The sequence below is a fragment of the Zonotrichia albicollis genome, chromosome 5 (genome assembly GCF_047830755.1).
Source record: "Zonotrichia albicollis isolate bZonAlb1 chromosome 5, bZonAlb1.hap1, whole genome shotgun sequence".
Classification (NCBI taxonomy): domain Eukaryota; kingdom Metazoa; phylum Chordata; class Aves; order Passeriformes; family Passerellidae; genus Zonotrichia; species Zonotrichia albicollis.
In genome coordinates, this window is record NC_133823.1 from 18,993,738 (window position 1) to 19,017,144 (window position 23,407).

The 23,407-nt window shown below is 42.1% G+C and overlaps 1 protein-coding gene across 2 annotated transcripts in view; it reads right to left on the reverse strand.

The window, feature by feature from the left end:
- UNC5C (unc-5 netrin receptor C) overlaps positions 1 to 23,407 on the reverse strand; it is a 243,902-nt gene that overhangs the window by 48,185 nt on the left and 172,310 nt on the right. For both annotated transcript variants that reach the window (XM_026791990.2, XM_005484617.4), the window contains exons 3-4: positions 22,107 to 22,250; positions 8,760 to 8,863 (exon numbers count right to left, since the gene is read on the reverse strand). In XM_026791990.2, the coding sequence (XP_026647791.2) occupies positions 8,760 to 8,863; positions 22,107 to 22,250 (248 nt within the window). The remainder of the gene's footprint in view (positions 1 to 8,759; positions 8,864 to 22,106; positions 22,251 to 23,407) is intronic.

A 23,407-nucleotide genomic window follows, 5' to 3' on the forward strand; every position in this document is an offset into this window, starting at 1 on the left:
GGTCTAAGGCTCAGTTTAAAATATTTCTGGTATTCCCATCCAAGAATATACTCTAACAGCCTTTGGTACCCTCAAGGCTCCATGCCCAAGCACATGGTTCTTTTTTCCACTACTCTGCAACATTTTCTCTCTCTGCAAAAACACCCATACATATTCAATCTGGGTCTCAAATGAGTAGACAAAATTAAAGCTGTAAGCACTGAATTCCCTATCATCCCTGCAAAACCACCAAAGATAATATGAAAAGAGAAGTTGCCAATATAAAAAAAAAATCCCAAAACAAAGCAGCTCTGTATAATTCAGTATATTGCCTCTGGCTCTACACCAAATCTCTTAGGAAAAAGATCCTTTTTCACCTAATGTATCACAGAATTTACTAACAGTAAAAGTTTGAGGAACAACAGGATGTCTTTTTTCTCTGCCAGTACATCAGTACTGCGTGTGCAAATCTAAATGCCATCTCTTTTACAAGGTATCTCTTAAATATATCTAATTCAGTCTTCTGGCATCCAGGTTTTTATGGTGTCTTTTAATGTTGCAAACTCTAATGTCAAATCTGAAGGAAGGATGGATGACTTGACAAGCAGTGGGAGTCTCCTTCCACACATATTTTAGCCATCAGTAGAGCAACACAAAAAAAAGAACACCCCTCTAGTGGTTGTATTTTCTCCCTCAGTCCTTGTAGAAATTGGGACTAATTAAACAAACTACAATATGTGAGACTGTTGTTGGTACTTATTTTCAATTACTGTTGGACCTATTTTTTTATGGTGCAGGTGGCTGCAGTGCTCAGCACCTCCAAACCTCAGATTATTTTTTTTTGAGGTAACCAGAGTAGGTGGGAGTAGGGTTGTTCTGTCACGTAAGTAGGAAGAGATCAGGTGTCAAATACAGAAGAGAAGCAAGCAGAATGAGACAATCTGATTTATGAGTGACAAGTATGCAAACTGTTATCACAGAAGTTAAAAGCAACGATCTCTTTTGATGCCATGTCATTCCCCAAGGTGCAGCCCCTTGCTGAAAGAGGCTGTTAATCCAGTCAGTGCAGAAACTTATCCTGAATTTAATTCTGCAGCCTGAATAATAGTTACTGGCAGCTAAGGCACTGGACACTTGTGTGCCAAAGACCTGTACACCTGCAGGCAAGTGGACAGAGGACCAGCAGGATATAAATGGACTCTTCAAAGTGCACAAAAGCCTGACTTCAAGGTCATACCAAATCACACCTTCATGCCTCCATTTTTCATCTCTCTTAAGATGTTCTAGAGTAGATGTTTGCTTCTGCCTAAATATTGAGGATGTATATTTACTGGTTATAATCAGAACAATTCCTGAACATGCACCTAGCTCTGTGTATTCAATTAAATCAGGCACATCCCTCCAGCTCTTATTGATAAATGTACTGATGGTCATGCATATATGTAGAAAAAGCATGGGATCAGTTTTTTCCTTATCACAACAGCAATCATTTAATTGGCAAAAATTATGCCATGAAAGATGGGGTAAGTGTACCCTCTGGGGGATGACAGCTATGGAAAATTACAATTACAACAACATACATGGTTTTTTTCTCATATATTAAACCCCTGGAACAAAGTAGACACAAAATCCCTTTTCTTCTTGCTAGTTTTCTACACAAAAAGGTATTTTTGTTATATGTTTGCAAACTGACTAGCAAGAGAAAGCCACTCAGTTGAGGTGTGAGAATGGTGAATGAAAACCTGACCAACAGAATCTGCAGATGCTGAGAAGCTGGAGCACACTGGAGCCAGCTACCTTTTGGCCAGAGCTCCTCAGCACTCTGGATGCAACTTGCAGTTCCATGAGGCACAGGGATCCTGCCAGCTGCACTGGAGCTGCACATCCAGGGCTGCTAATGGGCTGGCAAGTGAGCCTGCAGGAGACTGAGCTGTCCTTGTGGCCAGCAGGGGAAGGCACGATCCAAGGTGTCCCTAACATAGAACAACATACCTTGTAGTGTCTTTTCTGTCATCCTGCTCCCTGGTGAGAGACAGATGTGTTGTCTCTAATCATTCACTGATTGGTATCGGGAGATACATTAACATAATTGGCACATTTGTTCTAATTAACAGAAGGAACCTGCCACATGTCACCCAACATGAGTAGCAAGACCATCAGCAAGAGCAGAAAACTGCAATAACACCTCAGCTCTACCTGGGAGCTGTGGCCAGCCCTGTGCTGCCACAGGGTGTTTACAGCAGCAGCACACACAGACACCAAGACTTGCAAAGCCAGGCCAGGCTTCTGTGCAGACTAAATGAACACAGGGAACATAAATCACACAAGTGATTACACACGCAGGAAAAGCTATTACAGAAGCTAATTGCAGATACAAATTTAGCCATACCAAGTTACCAGTATTCCTAGGCACTCAAATCTCTTGGCACACTTGCATATGCGTGACTGTTTTAGAAACTGGTAGAGCAAAAACACACCTGCTCTAAAAGAAACCCAAGGATGGAAAAGGAATATGATCTCATCTACATGCTGCCCTCTTGATCATAAGAGATGTTCCCTACACATCTGGCAGTCTCAAGAGCTAGGTCAGCAGAGTCTGAGTTCTGGATCCCCACTGCTCATTGCCTTCTCTGCACCAACCTGTCCTGGGTCACCTTCAGAGCAAGGAGCACCTGCTGCAAACAGCAAGTCTTTTACCCTCCAGACAGAGGCAAAGCCCGCCAGTGCCATCTTCCACAAGAAACAAGATGCAAACATCTGGGAGCAGCAAGAGACTTGCCTTGATGAAAGGCAATTTGTAATTTTGGAAGGTGAGAACATTGCACTGTGCCTTCCCCATGCCTTGTTGACACAGCAGGATTGCTTTCCATCTGGTTCCCCATGCACTCTGGATTGTGGCTGGTGTTCTCTGCAGCTGTGCCAGCTGGTCCCAGTGGCACAGCTCACCTTGCAGCAGTCCCTGCTGAGCTGGCATCACTTCCAACAGCCACAGGGAAATCTCAGCTCCCCAGCTTCACCTGGACTGTAACACACACACACACACATATTCCAGTAGTAAGGTATTTGTGAAACAAACTAACTGACTAACTACCAATTTGGACAAAGTACAAGATGTCTGAGTGAGACTGAGAAAATTCTAGCAGTTTTCATATGAGCCAGCAGCAATTTTAGGTACCGTGAGACTTGAGTGCCTCTTTGAAGAATGTTATTTGATTTTGGATCTGGTTTCATCCCAGCAACTATCTGCTGAAGAGGATGCTGTCCTTTATGTAATATTTACTGGAAAGATATTTCATACACATTTAAGATTGAAAATAAAAGGAAAAATAAGTGATCTCCAAAGCAACTGAAATTACAGCTCTGAGAGACTGCAAAACATACTGAGAATGAGACAGCAAATGCAAACCACCATGGTGTTTTGTTCAGTTGTTCTTATTGTGCTTCTGCTGCAAATAAGGAGAATTGTTGTTCCTGCTGTGGAAACACTTCCGTAATTACACATCTATCCAGCTTTCTGCTTGCAGGGTGTATGTACAGATGCTGGATGTCTCCAGCCCCATTACACAGCTTTGCTTTATGCACAATTGGGAAGTTAAGCCTCAGAATAAACTTCTGAGGTGGAATGGTAGCAGCAAATGGAGAAGTTTATTCTACAGAGCCTCAAATTCAAAACCAGATCATGGCAATATGAAAACCGCAGCACCTGCTATGTGGCCATCAGAAGCTGCTGGGATTCTTTTCCCACCTGAAAGAGGAGCTGGAACTGGAAGCCCATAGCCCACATGTTGACTGGCACTTTTGGCGCCATGAGGGCACATGGACAGATAGGTTGTGTTAGCTAAACCATAATCCCAGAGCTGTCTGCCACAGGTGTAGAGAAGAGGATAAGCTAGCAGGGTTCATGTCAGAGCTCTTGTAGAAAATCTCCAATTGTAATATTTCATGGAGGAACTAGAAGTCTGACTGCTCTCCAATCCCACAGATCATCCCTGCCTGAACTGAATCACACAGCAACTGGATTCACTTTGGAGCATGCTCTGCCCTCACTTACACTGGCATCAGTGGAACTGGACTAGAAAGTTCAGGGGTGTGTTCCATGGAAAAGTCAGGCCTCCAAAAGAGCAGTTCTGCAAGAAGACCTATGCCCCTTGGCATGGGTTTCTGCACTGTGGAAATGAACTGGTAGGAAATGTAAAAACAAGGCTATCTAATAATCTAGTAGTCAGGGTACTTCCCAGGAAAGCACAAATTCAAATGCAAACCTGTCCCTCAAGCAGGAGGTTGCAACCTATGTCACACACTTTGCAAGAGTGACTTGACCAGCCACCAGTAGGCTGGGGGGTAAAATGAATGCTAAGAGAGACAGAAATGTAGGGGACCAGGTGTTGACAATTGCAGGGTACTTTATCCTGTACTTTTGGAGGACAGGCCTGCATGGCCAGACCTTACCCAAAGGCTCTCCAAAGCAAAGGATGAACAGCCTTCATTCATTTTGGGCTGTGCTCCTTCTTTACACACACCTGCCTCCCCCTCTCTTCCTCTCCCTGACACCCAAAGGCAGTTCTGCTGTATGTCACAAGGCACTGCAAAGGACAGTGCCACTTTTCAGCAATAAGCATTTCTGGCCACAAACTCTTCTACTTGTCTCTCCTGGAGCTCATTTTCCTGCTGTGAATATAAAACACTGTCTCAGTAACACACCTGCATGGAAATGCACACACATGAACTCTCAATTAAGGGATAACTGCTGCAAAACATAAGAGGCTCTCAGGAAACAACACAAACAGCAGACATATTAATAATCAATTAGATGGAACTGCCTATTTGTAGAAGTCCCTGGCTTCTACCAGCCTTTGCCTGGGCAAGAGCAGCTGAGTAAAGTTTGTGTGACAGTCATCTTGACTCAGCAAGACAATCTCTTCTGCCTCTTGACTCAGTGATCCTTTCCCCCTTGCTCTAGTTCCTAATTAAAGCCATGAATGTGGATAAATATCACATACAGTTTTAAACCCAACTGGGTCACCAAACTGTACACTACACCCTGTTCTGCAATTAAATTACTGTGTGAAACACCTCAATTAAAATTAAAGAAGCAATTACCCCCCTGTTAAAGGCTCCACAAATCATACATTTCAATGCAAAAGTTCATCTGGCAGCTTATGGCATATTAACCAATCTTACATCTCATTTGTGTTTTGATCTATAACCTACCCAAATGAGCTAATTTGATGTGACTCAGTGTCTCTAACTATATTTTGTCGTGTGCAATACGATGCCAGTGTCTTTCAAAGAACAAGTTAAATGAGCTAAGGGGTTAATTGCTAACAACTCAGCCATTACTGTTGGAGCGTCACAGAATGGGATCCTTCCTGCCTTCTCAGGTTAGCTTTAGAAAATCACACACAGAGACCAGAGTGGAACTGAAATGGATGTTTCTGTTCATGCTGGGAGCTGCTCCTGTTTGATTTCCACTGAGCACGAGGCTGGCAGGTCAGACTGCTGATCTCCACCTCACCCTACTTGTCCCCACTGGGGGAAAGCAGAATGCAGAGAAGCACAGGGCTAGAGCAGGGTGCTGTTTGTTTCTATGTCCATTCATCTTTTCCCTCTTTTTGTCACAGCAGGACCACGTGAGCTTGCCCCTTCCCCCCTCAGCTATGTGCGCAAAGCTCAGTGTAGCCGCACCTGTGCTGGTCCTTCTGCTGCTTGCCTGGGCCATGCACTGGGACAGCCCAAACATTTACCTGGGTGGTTCAGAACCTGTAGCTTTGTTCAGCTTGATATTGGCTATAAACCTGGGAGTGGGGAGGGATGCCAGGGTGCAGCTGACACCCATGCTGGTTGGGGCTGGTGGGCAGGGGTGTATGATGGCAGAGAAGCTGATATTTCTGTTATCTCTGTTTATATCTCTGTTTTTCCAGAGACCATGGAAACCCTTGGTTCCTTACATTGTCCCAAGTGAACAAGGAGATGTACTTTCATTTGACCTCAGGCCCTGAGACTGGTGTATTTTAACACATCTGTTTGTATTTGGATTTTGAATTTTTCTTTTCTTTTTTCATAGTGCCCATGACCTGAGCCTGCTTTAATGCTTGTCATGTACTAGTGGATCTGAGGGACTGGTAAGTGTTGCTTTAAAAGCTTTGCCTGCCCATCTCTGTCTTTGTCCTTCTTGCCCTCTGGAGAAGCTGTATGTTGCTGTGTGCTTCAGCTTTTCAGTACTCCTAAGATCTGCTCTAGCATTGATCCATAAGAGCTTGACACAGTTAATTGCAATTAAATATGCTGGGAATGATAAGCCTGAACTCCCCAGATACTGAAAAGAGGACAGAATTTATCCCTGAGCATGCTTGTTCCCACCACTTTGAAATACCAGGAAAAAAAGAAAAACAAACTAAACACCCAACTGAGAGTGAAGGGGGAGAATGAATCAAAAGAGAAAAAGAAAGCGAAAGATATTGGGACTCTGGACTTCAGCATTGCACACATTACACTGAAGGTGCATTTTGTACAGTCTCAGAGTGTAAGCTTCTCTTCATCTGTTTTGGTGTTAAACACAGTGGCTCCTTCAGAAACCAGTAAGTAAGAAAAAAATCCTAAACAAAATACAGTTTCCTGGGTGTGAAGAATCTAAAGCACATGCTCACCAAAGCATTTGGGAATGCTGCTCACAGCTGCAGCATAGGCATTACTCTACTCTACTTGGAATCAAAGCAGTGTTTCAACAAGACAGAAAACAGCCTCAGTCTGCTGCCTGCCTTCTCCCAAGCCCTTCTAATAGTTACCTGTACCATCATATCAGAAACTTCTCCAAACAAATAAATGAAGTCTTAAACAAAGAACTCATTCATCTTTAAATTAAAATAATCATGTAATCCTTCAACCCACCAAGTTATCTTTCATCTCCCGTTTTTTTTCTTAAATTTATCTTACTAGCTTCAGCAAGTGGCTGTAATAAAGTGTCACATTAAGGTATTCATATTCATTAGTGTTCAGGTCTTTGTTCTTTTAATAGTGTTGGAAAGAATCTACAAAGAGGCTGTATTAGGCGGCTGTCCAATCTGGGTGTTTGATCTCTTTCTGACTTCAAAAGTCAGAAGAGGAAAAAAACCCACATTGCGAATGGTTCTTTTGAATGTCAGATAGGGAGTATAAGATTTCTGAGCCTGCCAAGTGTTAATTGGTGTCTGCCCTGACCATGGTACAAATAAGATTCAGAGTCACTCAATGCACCGTCATGAAGGGCTATTGACAGAGCGAGCAGGATACTGGAAGGCAGGAAAAAGCACAACTCTGCTATGGCAGCAGCTCACTGAGGATTTTTTCAGAGATCACTTTCCACAAATCATGTTAAATTATGCAGTTTGGGTCTCAGCCACGCGACTGGGTATAACAGACCTTTCTGAGGGAACAATTGGCCTGGCTGCTGAAATTCCAGAGCTCCCTGTAACACTGCATAAAAACAAACCTACCTGCCAGCATTAATCTCTGCTTCTAGCAAAGGTAATAAAGTTCCCCAGTACTACCCTGCCCTGCCTGAACAACACATCCCAGTGCAAAAACTCCTGTCATGGTACAACAAGATGTTGATTTGATGCAAAGAAACATCAGAAAGGAAAATAAAAACCTGCTGCTGAGTTCCTGATGAAACCCAACTGATTAATATTACAGTTGTCAGCAAGCTGGCTCGGCAGACCTAAACACTCTTTTCAGTTTGGGAGATCTTAATGGGGAAAGAAAACAGCCAACAGAAAGAGAAAGAGGGAAAAATCTTCTGTGCTAATTATTCTTTCTGATGTTTGTGGACATGTTTCTGATTAAATCTAAACTTGGGTTAGATGGGGAGGTAACACTTTAAGCTTCATCTCCTGAGAAATCAGCCATGAGCGCTGAGTGACAACCACTTTGCTACTTAGCCATGACAGTCTGACTTATCCTAATGCAAATTGGCAAGAGTTTCTTCTGTGCCTCATAGAGGAAAACCGAAGAGAATTCAGATAGGGGAATTACCGTCATTAGAAATCAATTTTTCTCATAACAGCCACAGTGGATTTAGGATTTCAGAGGCCTCCCTGTGACTCAGAGACCCCCTTTCCATGAGCTGGGAGTCTGAAGCTGGAGGCAGTGCAGCACTTAGGGAAGCTGCTTCTTACTGCTGTTTGTCAGGCACAGATTCTGCTGAAGGGCAGGCTGGCTCCTGCAGGGGAGAACAGGCTACCCACTCTCGTTTTGCTTAAAAGCCAGTAGGAAAAACAGCTAAGGCCCTGAAGATGGCTTATTAGGCAAATACATCCTCTACTTTCCCAAACCTCGTGCTGCTTTACCTGGGAGCCTGTATTGTACCACATCCTCTCATGCCAAGTTGGCAAGGTGATGCATACACATGTGAGTGGAATACAGCCTGGCAAACTAAACATTAAAACACGTTTGAAAGGTGCCCCTAAGAATAAGTGATTTTTTTTTTCTTTAAAAGCAAAACAAAAGATAGCAGGCTGGTATTAATATGTTCTCACAGCCATGTGTCCTCTGGATGCCAGATATAGTTGTGATTTTTCAAAGGGAAGACAAAACTGAAACCAAACCGCCTGCAGCTCTGCCCAGAAGGCAGCACAGCCCAAAGCCATTAATCAGGTCCCAATCAATCTTGCCTATGAGCAGCAGTCAGTCAGCTTTCCATTAGCACGCATTCATCACGCCCTGCTGTAAGTCACTGCACCATTAGCCACCCATCAGGCCCTGCTGAGGACGCCCCAGTGCCAGATCCTGCTGCTGTTGCTCACCTCAGCCACTGGGATCCCTTCAGGGGGACGGCACTGGAGCAGGACCTCTTGCTCCAGGGACACTTCTTTCCCTAAGGGCTCCTGCTCAAAAGTTTTCCGGAGATCTGAGAAGGGAGAAGAAAATAAAATAATTAACACTATTATCAGACAGTCATTTATAACGTATTTGATTACCATACTGGATAAATGCAAGAGACAAAGAAAACAGTAGTTCTGCTCCCTGAAAAATAAAGCATTAACAAAAGTCTGGGTCATGTTTTCACTTCATTCCAACATTAAGCAAAGATTTCATTGTGGGTTTAATACTTATATTGTGGTACAGCATGAGAGCCCAGTGAGAAACCAAGGCTTCCTGTGGAAGGTTATGTCCAGACACAGAACAAAAAATGAAAAAAAGTCCCTTTTTCAGATAATTTTTGTTTGATAAACTATAGCAGTGAAGTACTAAAGAAAGTTATGGAAAACTAAATAAATCTGTAACACTACAGCATATAAACTGAGTTGCCTTAAACTCATAGCTGAAAGTGTTCATGCTGTGATTTAATGTACTTTTAGCTCATAAGCATTAACTTTATAGCTTTAGCTAATTTGTCTACACCTCATCATTATCCCTGTAGCATTAAGTTATCAATATTAATAATAATAACATAGTAATAATAATGATAATTATAAAAAGACACTTCAAGGAGTTGAACCATGTTTGGATCCTTCCATAGCACCACAGAAATGTGGCAGACTGTCAGGGCATTGAATGTACCTCCAAAGACCAGACCAATTCATTTTACTGGACAGATGCAAAGTCTGGCTTTTTTGTACTTTTCTGTAACATCTTTGCACTGATGGTAAAATAGACGTAAGAAGTTCCCTCCTTATCACTATCCCCATGTTGCTGCCATGGACTGCCACCCTCCCCTCTGTGCCAGGGAGAGCTGAGCATTCAGCCCCAGTAGCTACTGGGGATATTTCTCCCTGCTGCCAGTTCCTTCTGCAAATGGATGTGAAGCCATGCTCAAAGTCACATCAAAGAGCTGGCCTGACTTCAAAAACTTTACAACTCAGTTATTTTTGTTTTACTTCTTGTTCTAAAGTCAAACTATTTCCATACATCAGCTCACAGTGAGGTTGCACAAATATTTGTGTCATACTGGCAAGAAGACAAAGTCATATGGGAACAATTTTAAAGCCAGATATTTCATATTTTGAAGCCATAACCTATGACTGGGCTGGAAAACAGATTACTGAATTGAACCAGTTACAAATAAACCATGCAAAGAGTTATTTTTTTCCTAGATTACCTCCAAGACCTGATTAAGAGCTGACACAAGGAACTGCATCAGCGCTACCAAAAGGCAAAACCTTGGGCTGGCAAATGCAGAAATGGAAAAGGAGATGGGGTGGCTGCCACCAAAATCAGCTCCTCTGATACCCTGAAACTTTAAATAGCATGAGACCTCTCTTATATCGGTAAAACATGGTTGTTCAGCTACCTGGAATTCAGTATCAGTTCAATGGTACCATGAGAAAGCCCTGTCATAGCTGGAGATGCTCATTTTAACTTGATATAGTGGCAAACTTTTGACATCCAAGCATTTCTCCAGTGAAACTGAGGCATGTCAGTCCTTCCTCTGCACCACAGGCATGAAAGCAGCTGCCCCACACTTGCTTTCCCACCAGCAGCATTCTTGCTCCCTCTGGCACACAGGGCAGGGATACTGAGAGCCCCTCTGATGGGACAAGATTTATGGCCACAGTTTAAGGCACCAAAGATAAGATTTGGTACACCCTACTGCACTAATGTAAGAAATTGCTGCCTCCAGCTCTCTGCTTGATTGGAATTACCTCCTGTCAAAAGGAAGCTCATGCCCATGTCACAGCTACACCTCACTGCAAATCACATCCACCATTCCACCCTCAGCACTTGCTGAAGGGGGCTCTACCCTCCAACACCAAATAACTTGGGGCAAAGAGGAGGAGCAAAAATCTGGACATGAATGTTTTTCAGGATGACATGCCAAGTTTTGCCAGGCTGTGCCTGTCAGCATCCCTGTCACTCTGGAGTTATTCCAAGCCAGTGAGGCTCATTCATGGGACAGCAACCACAGCAAGTCTCTGATGTCTCTACAGAGTTCCCAACATTGCCAGCACCAGCAGCTTCATCCCACCCTCTCTGAGAGGCTACCCAGTGGACATTTGAGTTCTATGGCTCCATTTGAGTAAATCTGAAACCCTCCCAAGGTGCCCATGGGTGGGAGTCATTCCAAGGACAAAATGCTGAGTTTTGGCTTGCTGCAGTTCTGCGTGTTAAACATGGAAATGAGCAGCTCTTTCAGGAGCTGGTAGGTTTCTTGGGAAGTTACATTCTTTGGACCCAGGCTCCTCATCCATCCTGTGGGCTTGATTGGTATTCTGGGCACAAATAATATCAGAATAATGCAGTTTGCTTCAAATTAGCAAACAGCTAGGGCTATATTGCTAGCAGTACCCATAAGATCATATTATTGCTAGTTCCACAGATATCTTCAGAAGGAAAGGATTACCTCTATATCAGGTACACCTTAGTGCATTTAGCAGGTACACACACAAGCACAGGGCAATTATTGTGCTATAATAACATGGTTGAGGGAAAATGAGAAAGTTACTGTGATAGTAATAGAAGCATATAAGCACAATATTAAATAGCATATTAATAATAGCTTTCAGGTGTTCAGGCTGAAGACAGTAGAGGGAGATTAGATAATAATCTGAATATTTTTCTTGACATGTTGATTTACTATCCTACCTACCTACCTGAAATATTTAACAGAGCTCTAGTTCTACATTGCCTCATGTGCACAATAATCACCTCTCCCACAAAGCACTTGCCTTTAGAAAAATCCCCAAGTTTTAGTGCATGCAAAAGTAAATAGCATTAATCTAGAAATATGTAATAACAGTAAAAAAATCCTCCTTTAATATCTTTGTCACCAACAGCTGGAATTGCTGGGTATGAACAGCCCCTTTTCCCAGGGAACAGTTGCAGTGCTGCTGCTGCAGGTGAGATGAACTCTCTGGGTCCCCTGCTCTCCTGGCTGCCCCACCCACAGGGCCTTGCTGTGGGAGGATGCTCTAATGGCACTGTTGGGCTCAAGCATTTCAATGATCCACAAACTAAAAATACACTAAGTAGAGCCTTTGACATAATAGGCAGTAATGTTCTCAAAGGAGCCATTAGATACTATTGAGTAAATTATACTAATTTGGCAGGGGTAAAGGTACATAATTGTGTATTTACAAGACTGGGAGCTCTTATATCCTGTTGGCTCCCTCCCACGTGTTCACAGCTTTATCCCATCACCTCCCACAGCAGCCATGTCACCTACAAATGGCTCCAGATGGCAACTGTTCAAGGCACTTACGGTTAGCTGACCTAACCAGGCATAAGGTTGTGACACACGAGATAGGTCTTTAACTGATGATGAAGCAAAGGACCTGGACAAACATCTTCCTCATCTGTTGTATCTATCATGAACCACCCTGCTTGGACAGCACTGAGTTTAGAAATGACTGCTTTTTCTCTATGGCCCTTGCTATGATTTCTGTGGGTAACAATGACATCCTTCTAATTCTCCAATCTTCAGCTTCCTTTGCCATTTAACAATTATAGTCATCACAGAAACTGTCAGCTGGGAGTGGGTGAGCTTGCTAATGTACTGAGGGACTTTGGATCTTTCCCAAGCAGAGTATTTTCAATAACACTTTTCCATTTCTCAAAGCATCATCTAAGTAACAATTGCTTGTGAGCAGGGACAGAAGGGATTCATTTTCCCAGAGAATGGTAAGAGACTAATAAAATACATCCCAAAGAAGCTTTAATAATCTTCAAAAAATATACCTGGAAAAGCAAATCAATAAAACATTTGATGCATTCTGGATCAAGACCTCTCTGTTATGAAAATCTCAGGTGGGCAGCAGCCCTGTTACTGAGATGCTGAGAGAGCACTTTCCTTTACCTTCCATTGGGGGGACAAGAGAGAAAGGCAGCTGTACTTTCTTTCCATTATTAGTTAGGTAATGTATAATAACCCTAAATTGCTGGTGTTAGCAATACCCTTCCTCTCCTGCAGGTAATATTCCCCATGGTGCAATGAGCTGAAGTGACAGGGGTGCTGAAGGGCCCATCCTGTCTTTCACCAGCTCTCTGACTGCCAGGCTCAGGTAACAGCCTGCACCCCCACCAGGGGCTTTACCCCACCTCTGCCTTCCCTTCAAGGCTGTGTTCATAAAAGAAACCAAAGGCAGCAGTTAAAATTCTGGTCTGCCACCTTGAGCCAGACTATTTTCCTTACTAAAGCACAGTCCTAGTGGATTCAGAGGGGGCTCCTGTGCCATATATTGCAGCATGTTTACAGCATACTTATGGTGAGACTTCTCCCCAGGACTCCTGAAATACTCTGCACAGCCCTCTCTGATACAGAAATAAGGCTGCAAAAGAGCTTCATGGAAATAAGGGAATTTTCATAAGGATAAAACTGAAGTAAAGTAATGGGAAACCACTCCCAGTGTACACCATGTTAACTTTACTTCTGAATTGCTATGCTTTTTTTGGACAAAGGGGCATTAGATCTAATTTTTGATGCACTGCTAAATTGCTTCATTATATGTTTAACACATTTTTATCTTACAAAACACTCAGAAGTTGGATTTTTGCCTGCAAAAGGTAATAGATTATACAGAAGTCATTTCTCCCTTCCTTTTCTACCTGTCAGCTTCTAAGAAAGAACGAAGAACAACCCTATTATTTTTTTTAATCAAATATATTTTATCTCTTTGTTGTTCTGGGTTTTTTACTGTGATGTGTGGGTGGGTAAAACTATAAGGATATCTTTTATCATTTCTGAGAAATGTGATAAGAGGCAGACCAGGCGCTTCAATGTGGTGTTAATGCAAGGGTGACTAATGAATGAGCATGAAAAAAGGACACTTGTCAGCCAGGAATTAGATGCAAACCAGACAAACAGAACAAGGCAGCATTACTGTCAGGGAAAGATGGATTTCTGCCCTTGGTAGACCTTTTAGACTCTGTTCTTCTAGTAACTCTAATGTCAACTTTCCTCCTGTTTACTGAACAGGATCAGAACAATCTAAAATATGAGCAAGATTTAAGAGCACAAAAAGAAAAAAAGACATCTTTTTTCTCTACAACTGTCATATTAAATATGAATATTGAGAAAAATATGTTCAGTGTGTGTTTTCAGAGAAACAAGGATTTAAGCATGTGAAAAGACCTCCAAAAAAGTATGCATTTCCATACAAAAGATAACCTCCTTTATATAGGTAAGTATATACAGATGTCCACATAAAACAAAACACATCAAAAGCAAAAAAACCAATAAAAACACTAGAGAAAAAGTGAATATGGCTTGGTAAAATTCTAGCTGTTATGAGAGGACCAATATGTGATATATAACCAAGATTTCAAGTCTACCTTCTTCCCCTGAGAGTGTTCTAAAGAAACAAGGTTCAATTCTATTTTAATTTTACCTGGTCTAATAAGAACATCCAAAGAGAAAAATAATTGTGGGAAAAGACTGGTAAAAGGTCACTGATGCTCTATAAAGTGAAAAAGAATCCACATGCTTGTGAAAACTCTTCTCAGTGCATTTATTCCCAAACTTGAATGACTGACTCTTAATTCCAGAAGCATGACTAATATTGTAAAACGGGTCTCTTCCATCACTTTCCACAATGTGGATAGAGTTGAGAGACACCTTTTTGCTTAAAAAAAAAAGTCTAATAAATACTGAATTGCAACTCTAAATGTAAGGAACCCTGCCCTGTCAGGCATAGTTTGGCCTTGCTTTAATGTTCACAGCTGAGTCTGTGACCTTTGCAAGGGGATCAATCTCACCAGGGGGTAAGCAATGGAAAGGTTAGGTACAAAAACCCCTTCTGTTTCCATTTTGTTCTAGTGTGGTTCCAGCTCTGTTACTAGTTAGATCAAACCAGACTTCAGTGAGACAATCACAGGAGTGTCATCAGGGGATCCCCCTGCAACCTCTATCAATGGCTTTTCTAAGTGTGGTGTCTTGCCCTGCAGAGTCCCCTGTGGTACCAGCTGCACGTTGGGCATTGATCAAAGCCTCCTGCCCTCCTCCAGAGCACTGCTGCTCATGGAATGGGATTGCAGCTGGGCTGGGCTGGGCTCTCAGCTGGCCCACGCTTCAGCAGCTGGAGCTGCAGACTGAGGAAATAAGTCAACCCCTCAAAACTCTGTCTTAATCCTCAATGTACAACTCTCTGCTATTCTTTCTTTTTCTGGAGGGGCTGTTTCACTTCTGGCCAGTCCTAAAGACAAATGTTGCAACACCATGAGGCTGACACAGCCACCTTTTCAGTCTGGAGAGGAACATCATGGGTGGTAGAACTTCCACTTTTCCAAAGATGCCTGGCAGTTTGTGGCTTTGGCTGAGCTGGTCTGTAGCCCTCTGGTGGCCCCAATAGCCAGGAAGCAGCATGAGCTTCCAGGGCCAAATAGCTGAGGGGGACTGCAGCAGCTTCTTGGAAGTGCACACCTTGTTTTGGGATGCAGGCTGCTCTATCAACTGACCTGGGCTACAGAAGGAGGAGAGGAACACCTCTTGACTGCCAGGATACCATCTGCAAGACACTCTGCATGAGCCCAGGACCTTCTCTCCTCTTTTATTTCCTTTGTATTTTCAGCCTGAACAAATGGGAGGTGCAGACTGGCCAGCCCTCATTGTCAATGGCATCTTCAGCCAGCTGGGGATAACACCATACCCCAATGACTCTAGAGACTCACTGCTTACAGATCTGCAAGAAAATAATTTCCTTCCCCTCCCCTCTTTAGCTCCAAGCTAATTCAGCCAGGTGCTCGTAAGACTAAACCATCTTTTGCAACCCAACTTCCTTGTGGGCTGTACTTATAATGAAGAATGACCCATTCAACATATTTTGTATTGAAACAACTGTAAGAAACACAAGTAAACAAACTTTGTCAAGAATCCACTGAGCAGATGGGTTCCCAGGTGTACATTGATCACACTGTTCTCCTCCTCTTCTATTTTTACTTGATAGCTCAATATTTTGTGGTAAGCTTGACCTGAAAACCAACTTATAAACTTCCTTCTATTTTATTTTATTTGGTGATTGAAGATGGACTCCCGAGTTCTTGTTTTTCAAATAAATCTAAATGTAATGTTTAAATGACCTGACCTCAACAGGTGACTTTTTACATGACAGATGTGTTAAAGGTACTAAAGACAGACATTAGAAACACCAGGTGTACATTACAATTCACATGTAGAATTGAATTTGCAAGACACTGAAACACTAAAACCGAAAACTCTTTATGTAACTGGTGTTTTGTTGTTGCTCTTCTGATGCACTAACATAACTCACACAGTTGTCTGGTGACTACTAAAATACAAGCAAAAATTTATTAACTTCCTGGCTGGATCTATCAACACTAAGGCCCTAATCAGACCGTACTGAAAGATGATAATTTATTAGGCATGACAGTGTAGGTAGGATATTCTCAAAGCTCCTACAGAGGGATTAAATTACTGTTAATTCAGTAAAGAAGTTTCCTTTTGTTTTTTAAGCAATGCAAACACCAGGTTCGCCCTAATTTATAGAGTTGGCTTTTCCATACAGGGCAACGTAATTTCTATTTGCAACTGCACTCTTACATTAGGGAGTGGTCATGCCTGTTAACTTGGGAAGTGGTACAGAAGAGTGCTTGTGCTTTTCAGGAGCACAAGGAGAGAGGTAGGTAGGACTGAATATGCTAAATGCACAGTTAACCTCTCTGCTGCCCTTTCTGTAATCTGCTGCTCTTCAGCAATCTCAGCTCAAGACCACATGCCTCAGTCATCCCTTTATTAACTCCAGGCAGTGGATATTGATTACTAGCAACTTAAATGGCACACGAGGAAGGAAGGAATTAAGGTCCTATCTCTGTTAACTCTCACACACACTTGCCAAAATACACAAACCACACTTTAATGTTCTTTTTTAATACTGGATATCCTGGATGTACCTTCCCGTTAACATTTTCAGTTGCTGACCTTCCTAGCTCCCTTCTGCTTATCTCAACATTCACCCAACTTTGTTCCTATTGCAAAGGGCTCTAATGCTCCAGTGGCTGCAGTGTGTCCTCACAGCTCTGCTTGGATCGGGTAGGAGAAGGGAGGGAAGAAAGGCACTGCAGCCATGAGCCATGGAGCATGGGCCCCAGCACTACAACGCGAGATAAACAAGCATCACTAAAGAATATGTGATTGTTTTTCATATCTGCTCCTTTGCATAACTGCAAACCCCTTGTAAGCAGAGATAAACCATCAGATGAACCAATCTAATTTTCTGTACTGCATTTATCTTATCAGTATACAGTATCTGACATGCATATATTAACTGCATGCCTTTGAAAAAAATGTCTGGGAGAATAAAGGCTTTCAGATAAGTACATGGGAAACTAGTACAGAATTAAAAAAAAAGATAAACAAGCACAGTTCCTTCCTACATCAGGGCTTTTAAAAGTCTTTTTTCTTGTGCTTTTTTTTTTTTTTTAATTCTGATTTTAAGATAGTGAATAAAGGAAAAGAATAAACTATTCACATCCATTACACCAAAAAAGATAATAGAAGAAATAGAAAAATATAGAAAAAATGTAATAGAAATTATAGAAAAAGCTTCTCTTTTCTCATAGATGTTCAACAAATCCAAAACCTGGGAGCAGATAAAGGGCTTAAATTTTTACTATATTTTCTCAAGGAGAGCATGGGTTAACATCATGAAGTCGGTGAAGCTACAGCAATACCAAAGTGGTGCAAATGAAAAGTGAGTTTGCTCTATGCACAGGGGCTCAAAGCAATTTGTCTTAGCTACCCCTTTATTATCTGATCTAAAAATTAGGTCAAATCCTGCAGCTATTGTTTAGTCTTTATCAGATGTTTGTTCCAGTGGGTTTAACTCTGCTTTTGGTTACACAGGCTCAGATCTCATTCATTGTTTTAACATGAATTTTGCCCCATTCTGTTTTATCTGCTCAATGGCATCAGCTCTGTTACAGAAAATTCACATAAAGCTTTATATTCGGCTGCATTTTTCACAGCCAAAGGTAAAACTGTCCAAATCCCTCCTTTCTCCCTCCCTCCACAACAGGAAAAATTTTTAATTGAGCAGGAAAACTGTATCAAAACATATTAGTGACTTCTAAGGCTCCTCATAGGATTTGGCTAGAATAAATCAGAAATGTGCAAATAAATAGGATATGTGTTTTAGCACTTCCTAGGCAAATATCTTAGAAAATTTATTGTATCTTTCCAGCTCCATCAGGATACACGCATTAGGTATCACTACTTTTTTGGCTTCTGATATATCTAAAATGGCAAAGTGAAAATTAATCCCAACAAATCTGCTGGTTTAAGAGGATGAAATGCTCAGCTCTGCTCGCATGGGGAGACTGATGCCCCAAGACAATGAGTTCTGTGAAACAGGAAAGTCATGCCTTTGCAGAAACAGCCTGCACAGAAGGGAGTCTTTTCCCAGCACAGGCATGATCCAGGAGTGCAACAGTGATTTGCAGTTAAATGCCCTGAACACTTAAGGAAGCTGGAATGTTGTCTTTAAACTCAGGCTTTTTTCCTGTCTGTATTGCCAGCATGGGCAACCTTTGAACACCAGCAGCATCTTTAGTCCATATTTATAGATAATTCCTTTCCTGAATAACTGAAGCTCTTGGTCAAAGCAATGTTGCAATTGATTTTCACAGAGAACTTTCATTGACCAGGTTGTTATGTACTTTCTGACACATGCCTGACCCTGTATTAAACAAACACAAGCTGCTTTTCCAGGATGCACATTTTTCACACTTTCAAATTACTTTTCAGTTAATTCTATTACACGCTCAGTGAACAGTGATGCTGGGTGCTATTTTTCTGTTTGTTTGTTTTAATGGAGTGCAGCTCCAGCCCTTGAGAGGACACAATAATTCCAGAATCAGACGTAAGGGCATAAGGGAGAAAAAGCAAAAAGCGGATAAGGAGAAAAGGAGACGTAAATGAACAGAGAGAGGGAGAAAAGGGGAGAGAAAGGGGAGAGAAAGGGGAGAGGGAGATGGGGGGAGGGAGAGAGAGAGAGAGAAAGAGGAGAGAAACTTTTCCTAATGTGCTAGATATGGCTAGTTATGCTACAATTGCACCTGTCAAGATAAAATCACCAGTTCAGGTATTAAGATAAATAATTCCACTTAAGCAGTTTACATGCTCCATTGGCCCCCCACCTCTCCCAAAGGTGTCAGTGCTCACTCTTGTGCCAATTAAAAGGGAAGACTGCACTGGTGACAAATAAGCAGCTATGGCTACAGACTGATGTGGAGAGATGGACTCTTCTGTCCCTCTTAAGGTTTGGACATCCTTGATTTCCTGGATTAATAAATGCTGTATAGAGCCTACATTGTATCCCAGCCTCATGGCACAATGTGTAACCATCAGAATACTTAACCAGCTGCACTGAAAGTTAGTTAGGACAAAAATTTTTTTTATTGTCAGTGCAGATTCAGTCCTAAGAAGTCAAAGTTGTGAATACAGATGAGTGTTGGTGTAACTGAGGTTAAAGCAGTGATCTTGCAGACCAAATGTCATCAGAAAGTAAGGCATATTCCCCACATCATCTTCCTGAGTTCCCAAAAAGTAGGTTGGAGTTACCTAACAAATTTATACAAATCTGTGCATGGAGAATTTTCCAGAGAATGTGCTTTTGTTGCCGTTTTAAAATCCACAGATTGAAGGACTCATACTTCAACCCTTAATCCCAGGGACTCTAAGTGACTTGCCTGTGTCACAGCTGTCCAAGAATCCCAAATTCAGGGACAAGAGGTTAAAAAAACTTCAGTAAAATACAAAGCCACATTTGAGTTACAGGCATCTAAAATTCCCTGGTGTTTATTTAATTAGACTTTTCTGGGAGGAAAAAAAAAAAGCCACTGAGACTCTGGAAAAATCACTGAACTGATTGTTCCCCTATTTCCAAAATATAGTAAGTAAAATAAGCAAACTCTGTATTATGAGCACCTTCAATAGAAATGTGGACACCTGGGAATGTCAGTTGATATAAAATAACTTGCATTGACACATAATGATTATGTGTTATATAGGAATTAGGTGCACAGGTATGCCAGGACACAAAAGTTACTTAAATATCAAGTAAAATACACTTAAGCATACATAAAATACTTCCAAACTGTATTAATTTAATGGACATCTGTCAGGGGCTACCTGGCAGGACATGAGAATCTACTGAATGAGTTAACTGCAGAGTCATAATCTAAAAAACTTGTTCAAACATTGCTAAGCCTCTCTGAAGTGCTGACTGCTTGGAAGAAAAAAAAGATTTGAAACCACTCTCTTTTGTTTCATTACAAAAAAAGGAAAATCCTCAAAATTTTGAAAAGCTTCCTGCCATGAGAAAGCAATATGCACACGTGTAATGGCATTCCTGCTTTTGCAGGAAGACTGCGTTGTACAATAATCTTAATTCCCCTTAGCCCTGGGGAAATTCTTCTCTGAGGGCAGGCTATACTTAAAAGTAAAGGTCCCTATTTCCTATTTTACTTGGACTAAAAGCATTCAAAAGTGGGTATTTAAATAGCACCTCTGAGATTTGTATCTGGATGTTTATATAGAAGGTACCTCCTCTTTGAGGATTTAACCAAGAAGTAGTTTCTCAAGAACAGAAGAAGAATCAAGCCCTTAATGGAGAGTTATAATGACAGAGAGTCCTTCCTCTAAATATGTCTGTGAAAAGGTTTATTTGGCTGGAAGAATTCTCTTATCCTATTATAAATTGTTAGGCACAGTGCAGGGAATATAAGTATGCTGCAAATCCAGCTTCCAATGACCTTTTCTCACAAAATGTGTTTTTGCTGAGTGAAAGCAGTGGAAGAAAGGCAATTCTAGATGATATATTTTGTTCCTATTATACAGAACAGTATTTCATCATGTGAAAGAGAAATGGGAGTCCCCAGTGTGACTACTCTATTACAAAGAAAAGCAGCTCTTTGAAAATTAATGAACATTAAATATTTGTACAGTCAAATGAAGATCTGTTTTCAGGGAACTGGTTGCCCTGTGTTCTTGGGGTCTAATCTGGGAATGGCTTCAAATAAATACTGAGGCTAGTAGCCATGAATAACAATGATGAAATACTAGGGTTCAGATGACCACTTTCAAACTCATATTACCAATCTGATCACATGATATGCTAAACACACACTTTTTTCATTGCTAAGGAACAGCAGCTCTATTATCTGACTGCAGCGATACATATTTTCAGCTTTACAGAAAGGAGCCTGGGTGTTCTGGTGGGCAGCAAGCTGACATTAAGTGAGAAATGTAACAAATGTTAGCAAATATGGCTAATGATGTCCTAAGCTGTGTCAGAGAAAAAGCATTGACAACAGGTGAGGGAGCTGTCCCTGTCCCCTAATTCAGCCCTTGTGAGGTCACATCTGGAGTGCTGGGACCAGTTCCGGGCTCCCCAGTACAAGAGACATATGAACATAATGGAAGCAGTCCAGCAAAGGGCCACAAAGATGACAGCAGCAGCTCTCCTACAAGAAAAAGCCAGGAGAGCTGGGACTGTTCATCCTGGGACTGAGGAGAAGGCTCAGAGGGATCCCATCCACCAGATGGGAGAGTGCAACAAAGACAGAGTCAGGCTCTTTACAGTGCAGCCCAGTGATGGGACCAGAGGCAATGGAAAGAAGATGAAACACAGAAAGTTCACTCTGAACATCAGGCAACACTTTCTCATTGTAAGGGTGACAGAGCAGCAGCACAGGGTGCCCTGAGAGGTGGTGGGGTCTCTTTAGTGGAGATATTCAAAAGGCATTTGGAGATGGTCATGGGTAATTGGCTCTATTTGTCCTTGCTTGAGTCAATGGCTGGATCAGATCACCTCCAAAGGTGCCTCCCAGACTCAACCATTCTGTGGTTCTGAGAAAAAAACAGCTATCACCTCTTTCCATAGCTTGCCTTGTTAGAGTTCCTACTCATTAGCTTCAGGCACTTTTATGGGGACATAAAACTGCTGTACTCAATAAATACCAGTTTTGATGCCACACATAGGAGAACGAGGTTTAGCTCCTAAGAAGAGAATAAACCAAAACTCTTGTGAATATTTCTGAAGGCCTCAGTTGTGAATATTTCTGAAGGCCTCAGTTTCAGTATGCATCAACAACTGCACAAAATACAGAGTGGTTGGAAACGAAATGTCTCCCTGGAATGGCAGAGGCTGCACTTGTCCTCAGGCAAGCCCCACCACCCTGCTGCCCGGCCCAGCACTCACAGGCGATGCGCACGTAGGCTTTGCGGCTCTTGGTGGTGCCCGCCGAGCTCCAGGCCACGCACTGGCACCAGTAATCCTCGGGCCCGAAGAGCTCCTCCACCTGCTGCCGTGAGATCTCGATGCTCACCTCCCGCACAATCAGACCTGTCAGGGGGCAAGGAACACCGGTCAGTGCTGGCCTTACGGATGGACAGAAAATGAGTGTAGTTGCAGAAATCTGCTTGCAAAACTGCTGGGAGACCTTACAGCTCTCTACAAATATCTCAGCAACACACACTGACATAAGGATGTGAAGGGAAAGGAACTCCCACTTTATCTGCATAATGAGAGATGTGGGTGAGTGAAAAACTAATTGCTGAGATTTTGACTTTCATCACATACAGCATGTATTTTAGACAAATTGGAGGAACACCACCTCAGCTAACATAAATTGTACCACATCTCTAGGACAATTTACATCAAGGGACATTCCAGACCAGTTTTATTTTGATATATCATAAAACCACATAATCATTCAATTTATATGAACTCCTTAGCCCTTTTGTACTTCATTTCTTTTTCCTAGACAGACACAGCACAGGGAGAAGTCCTGTTCACTGTGACACTGAGCTGCCAGGAAAATAGATTTTAGGATGGCAGAAAATGTCCTGATACTTCACAATGAGGAGCACATGTGCTGCAGTATGATTACTGCAAGCTTATTGCCTTATACTTAATGCAAGCAGTGCCTTATTAGGGCACTGTCACATATGCTGCAGATATTGGGATATTTTTAAAGGGATTTTATAACACAGTGAAACACAATTCAGTGCCTGGCAGTCTCTCTGGCCCTGCCCTCCATAACCCATCTCAGCACACCCCTCCCCCAAACCCACAGTTGCACCCATGAGGACAATGACCCACTTGCCATCCTCCCAAGCAGACCGAGATTTGCCCACATTTCCCACACAGTGCTCTCTCTGGGGAAGCCTTCTTGCATCTTCTAAGTGCAAGGAAATTTTGTGGTGTCTCAGACACCACTGTCAGCATCACTGCAAAATGTGTGGATCCTCTAATGACAATCCTGTGTTTCACACTGACTCCCTTCTCTGCTTCAAAATGCTCTCCCTGGTCTAAAGGCTCCTAATTACTGGGTGGGGGTGGGAGAGAGTGTTTACACCTTTTCCCAGCATATTTGCTGTTTGCTGATGATGCCAAAGTATTGACAAATTTTGAATGCAAATCTGCCTGTAGAGAACACCACTGTCATTTCAAAGATGCACACTTGCAAACAGCCTTGAAAGTATAAATTCACATACAAA